The sequence below is a fragment of the Ailuropoda melanoleuca genome, chromosome 6 (genome assembly GCF_002007445.2).
Source record: "Ailuropoda melanoleuca isolate Jingjing chromosome 6, ASM200744v2, whole genome shotgun sequence".
Taxonomy (NCBI): Eukaryota; Metazoa; Chordata; class Mammalia; order Carnivora; family Ursidae; genus Ailuropoda; species Ailuropoda melanoleuca.
In genome coordinates, this window is record NC_048223.1 from 13,495,951 (window position 1) to 13,502,912 (window position 6,962).

Here is a 6,962-nt window from a genome sequence, read left to right on the forward strand (position 1 = left end):
CACCTGGGTTCGAATGCACTGCTACTCACCTAGCTACATGACCTCAGCAAAGGACTTATTTACTCTGTACCTCAGTCTTCTCATCTGAAAAATGCGAGTAGGGTTGATAACAACACCGACCTGAAGCAGTTGTTGTGCCGATTAGGTGAATTCACTTATGTAACACACCTAGAACAACATCTGTGTAGTGTCGGCTATTATCGGCACGTCCCAAATACACGGGTGCCAGGCTGCCTGCATTTGAATCATTGGAGCCCTTTGTTAAAAATGCAGATGCCCAGGCCATTCCGACACAGCAAGCACAAAAGGGAGCAAGACTACCCAGAATTTCCGACTGTAGCCTAGCGGAGAGCCTCCCCCCTGAGCAGTGTTTCCAAGAAGCACCTACTCCAGAATGGTTAGGGAGACCAGAAGCAGATTCTCAGGGTCCACCCAGACCTGCTGAACTTTTAGGGTGAGCACCCAGGAGTTTGTAACAAATTGCCTAGATGCCACAAGGCTTCCTAAACCCTGAGAACCAATGCCCAAGATGCTACTCCCCTCCTCTGGCTTTTAAGATTGCTTCTACCCTTTGCTCACATTGGCACCTGCCACGCTCCTGGATCTGAGGTCACTCGGAACTCTTAGAGCCTAGCTGTACATGATACAGTTGATTGCTTTAATTCAATAATAAAAAAGCACCTTTGACTTTAACAGCACCTAAACATTCAAACTAGTACAGGTATATCCTCCTAACATACGTAACTTGTCCAACTTGTAAGGTTGGAACAGGTGAGCCTCACGACCCACTGTACAGAGAAAGACACTTGGCCAGGGGGACTAAGTGATCTCCCCATAGAGTGGGGAGATGAAAAATCCAGGTGGAGGGCTCTGGCTTCACGATCCAGCCATCTGTCTCCCCCTCATGTGGACCTCAGCCCCATCCTCATGGCCAGACCCCATTCCCGACCCTGCACCTCCTTCCACTACCCCAAGTTCACGAAATTCAGTCAACCAAGTAGAGAATAGGTAGTTTCTGGTAAATGGGGTGGACGCACATTCTAGATCCAGAGGGAGGGGTCATGGTGCTGTCGAGCACTCCCTGGCACCACCCTTCCTCTTTGGTGCAATCCGTTTTTATCAAAGATTACTTCTAGATGGGTGAAACTGTAAAGACACCATATCATGTCTCTGCCTCATGGGCTTTTCCCAAAGCACATCTTGGTAATTAGGATCCGTACTGGTGAGGGGCCAGGGCAGGGGCTCTGAGACCTAGGTCTGGGTCTGCACAGGTCAACGAAAGGCCGCAGGGACTGGGGCAGGATACTCTGTGGCCCAGCAGGCCTTCCTCATGTGCCTGGGCACCGCCGGTGGCGACTCGGCTCTGTCGACCTGGAAGGTTCAAGCTGGGGATGGGTCCAACCTCCGCAGCTATTGACCCTGCCGAGAATGTTCTCCAGCAATTACCCAGAGCTGCGTTGCCCTAACCTCACCAGCATTCCCTTCGCTGGCTTGAGGGGGTCCCTCCACAAACACTGAGTAATAGCCACCTTTCCACGATGCACAGAAAATAAAATCACCTAATAGAATTTCCTCAAATTTACTTTTCTCTCCCAGACATTTTTTTAAATCTTTGGCGCCTGCTACTGCTGGTAGGCTCATGCACACTCACGGGTGCCCAAAACAGATGCACACACAGCAAAGAAATGTTAACATAAAATGCAGAAACAGCCAATCAGTGCCTGGCCCGGCGGCCTGTGGTAGACGCACGGGCTGAGGTTGGGGGTTTTTCACCGTGAACTTGTAATGGAGATTTAAGTGTGTACCGTGTAACTCAGTTCCCTTGCATTCTAAGGTGGGGTATGCCACAAAGGGGCACAGTAACTCAGACATGTATCCATGCGTCAGCAACCCCTCCTGAGAAGCCACTATTTGTCAAGCCCCGATAAATCTACCACCAAATCAAACACGTGAGCACGTTCCGGGACGGCAAGCCCAGGACTTCACTCCAGGCCACGCCTAAGAGCAGGTCTCCTGGGCGTGCTCTGGTCAGCCAGTGTCCGGACACTGAGGCCACCTGCAGGTGTATGGTCACTCGTGGATGCCGGGGTGGGGCTGGGAGGATGTTATGAACTTTCAATGATGCCAGATGGCTGCCGCCCAGAAAGGCCAACACGCTTAGTCCACTCCGAGGGCAGGGTGTCTGCTGCCAGCCCAACATGTCCCACTGCTGCAGAAACACCTCAAAAGAAGCGCAGGCCTCCAGACCCTGTTTTAAAGAGCACGGGCCAGAGGGCAGCTCAGAGAATGCAGATGGTGGCCTTCCCTTGTAGACCTCCGCAGCCGGATCTCAACAAGCCCCCAGACCCCGTGTGAAAATACATGGGCTTAAAGAGGCAGGTGTTTGTCTGGAGACTAAGAGGCCTGGTTCTGTGTCCAGAAGGCCAGAGGATATCAGCATCCCTGCCTCCCAGCCTGCCCTGTTCTCCTCTGAAAACAGACTTTAAAAGCCCCAGAGAGCCTTTTCCCTGCAATGGCATCTCTCTCCCCACAAAGCTGAGCCACTGGCTGGAAATGGGGAAGGGGAGGGAAGCGGAGGGAAGGGGAGCTCTTTTTCAGTGTGTGTTTCCCACACCCCAGGTCAACCAGCCCCTTCCTTCCTTCGGTCCAGGCAGATGGTCTCATAGGGGCTTGCCTGTCTGGCCAAGGGTCCCCAGGTGGCCCATGGCTTCCACTGTCCCTTTGTTCCTGCCCTGGCCAGGGCTGAAGACCTGCCTGCTCTTGGAGCTGTTCGCGCTAGGCCACAAAGCCCCAGTGCGATTCCACCAGAGGCCCTCCCCCTCAAGGGAAAGAAGACTGGACATATTAAGAGGCCAAAGGAGCAAAGAGAGGCGCCCCTATCCACCGCAGAGTTTGGGAGGGATCTGCTGTCTGTGTAGGCAGCTCATTGATCCACTTTACTGATAATTATTCCTCACTCATCACAAACCGAATGACGCTGGCCCCAGCCCAGCCAGGCAGGCGGGAAGGCGGCTCCGTGTGTGAAGAGGAGAAAATGAACCTGCCTGTGTTTGCTGGAGGAGAGATGGGAGTGAATGGTGTGTACTATCCCTGCGCACTGAGCAGGGACGATGGGGCTGCTTTAATATTCTGCTGAATGTGGCGTTTCTTTTAACCCTTGCTGGAGAGATTTCCAGCCCAGAGACTCAGGCTCCTCTTGCCAGTCTACTGGCAAAGTTTCTGGGGCTGTGCCGAGAGGAGGGATACAACTCCCACAACGTGAGCCACTCCAGGCGACCTAGTGACAGGGCCGGTATACAGGGCCGGGTGCCGGCACAAGTGCACCCTCCCTCGGGCAGCTCCAGCCCAGCAGACAGGGAGAGCTAACCAAGAAGAGGTCCAGGAAGGCAACTGCCGGCATCCAGACGCCTGGTGTGTTCCCACGCACTTGCTCTCCAAACAATTTTGCTCGCAAGCACGTGCCCTCCTTCATCGACGGAGACCCACTGCCAAGACCAAGTTCCCAAAGTGGGCACCCATCTTCTCTCCCGGGCCCACCCCCTGGCCCTCCGGAGCGCGCGAAGAGTCCTACGCGCCGCCCCAGCGCTACGAAGCCCAGCCTGGCCTAGCCCGTTGCTCATGCTCGCTCACCCAGGCTGTCCTGCCCGGTTTGGAAGTGCACGGCGCCGTGCTCGTCCTAGCTCAACGGCTCCCGCTCTTGCCCCTCTGCCAGTCAAACCCGACCGGCCAGCGCTGCTCCGAGGCGTCTGTTGCCCGCGCTCCACACAGCTCTCATCCCCGCACGTCCCAAAATGCAACCCCTCCGCACAAAGGCCAGCAGCCAGGAAGGGCAGCGGGAGGCAGACCAAAAAAACCCATCTTCAGAAAAGCAAGTGAGAGCTTTCTGGGCATTAATCTTCGCCCCCCCCCCCCCCCCGCGCCGCCACCAGAACGAACGCGGGACACAGCGGTCTTCCCTACACCGGGAAGGAATCAGCCCCGCCCCGGGACCCCAACTGCCCCAGCTCCACCGGAGAAGGGCAGCGCTTTCCGGAGGGGTGAGGGGCGCCGGACCACGGTGTCCGGGGTTGGGGCGTTTCCACCGGGCAACCGGTAACAGCTTGACGAGGGACGGGGCAGCCCGGCAGAACTAGCCTCCAGTTCCGAACGCGGCTCGGGCGCCAGGGACTGCGTCCCTCCGGCGCGAAGTCCCTCCGCGGAGTTTCAGCCTGCCCGCCACCGGGAAGCGCGGCTGCGAGCCGGGCCGCGGCGGCGCACCACCCCCGACAGTTGCTTCCACCCCGGCAACTCCGCTCGGCTCCCGGGCCGAGCCGCGTTCCCAGGAAGGGGCTGCAGCCCGCGCTNCGCGGGTGCTCCTCGGTGCTCCAGGCGCGGTGACCGCGGGGCGCGCTTGCCCGGCCACAGCCCGCGGCTCAGCCAAGGCTAAGTAGCAGGGGGAGTGTCGCTGCCCGTCGCCTCCCGACCGGCGAGTCTCGCTTCCCCGGCAAAAGCGATGCTGGGCGAGTTTCGGCCGGACCGACCCCCACCCACTGCATCTGGTTCCCAGGCTCAAGAGGCGATAAAGGTGTCCGCCTCGCCCCGACCTGACCCAGGAAAGATGAGCTCCAAAGGCTCTGGGACCACCGAGGGTACGGCAATGAACTCAGCCCCTCTCCCGCGGCCACTTTCCGGGCACCGGGGCAGAGCTTCTCTGCCAATGCGCTCAGCGCTCGCCCGCCGATCCCAGAGTCCGGAGCCCGCGAAGCCCGAGCTGAGGAAAAGGAGAGGTGGCGCACGGCCACCTAAGCGCATCCGTGGCCAGGACAGGAGGGGAGCCGATAGGCGCCCGCACTCCACGGGCCGGAGAGCCCGAGCCGTCCCTTCGTCCCCAACGCCCGGCGCCCCCGGAGCTAAGGAGCCTACACCGCAATGCAGCGGGCTCCGCGCTCCCCGAGACGAGCCGAGGCTGCGGGAGACCCTAGCTGCCCCGGGGGCCAGGGGCTCCGCGAACCGTCTGCGGGCTCTGAGAGCTCGCCGGGGGCGCGCCAGCGGTGCCGCCCCAGCCTAGCGCTTGGCCGCGGCCGGGGCTCCCCAACAGCGGTGCCCTCGGGTCGCGGGAGGCGGGCAGCGCGAAGCAGCCCGAGCAGCTCCGGGGATACGGCCGCCAGCCGCCAACTTGCTCCGCGGAGGCTACGTTACCTTCCATAGCGGCCACTGCGGATGCCAGGAGGAGCAGCAGCAGGCAATCCGGGGCCATCGCCGGCCGGCGGCCCCCAGGCCGAGCCCAAGCCGAGGCGGCCGCGCGGGGAGGGCGCCGCGTCCCGGGGCGCCGCTGCACTCCCCGCGGGTGGCTTCTCCGTATCCTTTCGCGCTCTCGCTGGGACCGGACTCCCCGGAGCGCGGCGTGGGCGTGGGCGGGAGTGTGCGCGCGTGGGGCGGTGCGGGCGCGCGTGGGTGTGGGTGTGCATGTGTGTGTGTGTGTTTATGGGAGAGGTGGGTGTGTGCGTGCGCGTGTATGTGAGAGAGAGGGCGAGGGAGTGTGAGCTGGGGAGAGCGCGCGAGTGCGTGTGCGTCCTGGTGTCACATTGCGAGCTACAGCGGAGCCTACGAGAGGACAGAGCCGGCCAGACTGACGGGGGAGGGAGCGGGATCCCCCACCATCAGCTCTCTCTCCACCCCTAACACCTCCTGTCCAATCAAGGAATCAAACCTGCAAAATTCCCCCGTCCAATCAGGCGCGAGCGCCTCCTTACACAGGCATTGTTAGTTTAAGAAAAACTTTTGCTTGCAAGGCTGTGCGGGAGGGCTTGGAAGGCGCTAGGAGAGGGCCGGGCTCCCCCTGGTGGTGCTCTCGGAGAAGCGCACCGGCCCGCCCAGCTCCCCATGTCCCGGACCTAGGGGGCCTAGCGAAGGAGCCGGTTCAGGCCCTTACCCTTCCTTATAGCCCACCAGGACTGGGTGAGCTTTAAATAATCATTTTTTTCTTATTTCATCTTAGTGACACCCTGACTACCCATTATAGTGCAACGTGAAGGCACACCCTATCCCTCCTTTTCATAGCACTCCACCTTCTAATACGGTATGGCTTTTACTTACCAAATGTTTATTGTGGGTCTCTCCTTATTAGGACGGAGAGGGTCTCCATTCTTGGGATCCGTGTGTGTTTTGTTCACTACAGAAAGCCGAGTGCCTAGAACAGAGCCAGGCCCATAGAAGGGGATGGCATATATCTGTCGAATGAATGAATGAATGGGTGAGTTTCAGAGAATGTGTGGAGGGCTGCTCCAGTGTGTGCAGGGCACTGGGTATGCTTCCTGTCCAACTCCCCACTGCTCTAACCCTTCACAAGTTTCGGGCTGTCTTCGGTTTTCACTTCTGAATGTGCTCTGTGAGCACCCACAGACGGCTTGACCCCAGAAGTCAGGTCAGATGGGAGAAACCAGTGGCCACACAGGGCAGAGAGGAGGGACAGCAGAGGGTTTTGCAAGGTGAGGCACAGAGAAAGGCCCCCTAATTGTGGGTGAGACCTTGAGCATGGATTGGAAGGACTTGAATAAGCAGCAACGAGGGGGCAGGGCCTTGCAGGTAGCAGTGATTCTCCCAGGCCCAGCTCCCACAACTCTGCTTTCTCTTCCCATCTCTGGACAGAGCCAGTGTTCTAGATCAAGGACCTACCTTGAGGCTGTAATGTTGTGCTGGAGAGGTGTCCTCACCGCATCACCCCACCCCAGACCTGATGATGGCCTGGTCCTACAGGGTCAGGGAGGACCTGTTAGATGGCCCCCTCTAACAGCAGCAAAGGCGGCTGCCTACCCCACCAAGCCCTCCCCAGAGCTGTCAATGAGTTAACCATGGGCAGATGAGGTGACCTCTTGTGCACTCTGTCCTCCTCAAGCTTTGTTAAATCCATTTCCCACCTGTGTGTGTAGTCTCTCCTATGCTGGGGCTGCATCCCCCACTCACAGCCATTCATCTCCCTGTCC

General features: G+C 59.0%; 1 protein-coding gene across 1 annotated transcript in view; it reads right to left on the reverse strand.

Annotated features, from left to right (window-relative positions):
• Positions 1–5,598, reverse strand: part of EPHB1 (EPH receptor B1) — a 425,223-nt gene extending 419,625 nt beyond the window's left edge. Inside the window, exon 1 of the mRNA XM_034661964.1 lies at positions 5,179–5,598. Coding sequence (XP_034517855.1) covers positions 5,179–5,236 — 58 coding nt within the window. The 5' untranslated portion in view covers positions 5,237–5,598. The remainder of the gene's footprint in view (positions 1–5,178) is intronic.
• Between the last annotated feature and the right edge of the window lie 1,364 nt (positions 5,599–6,962).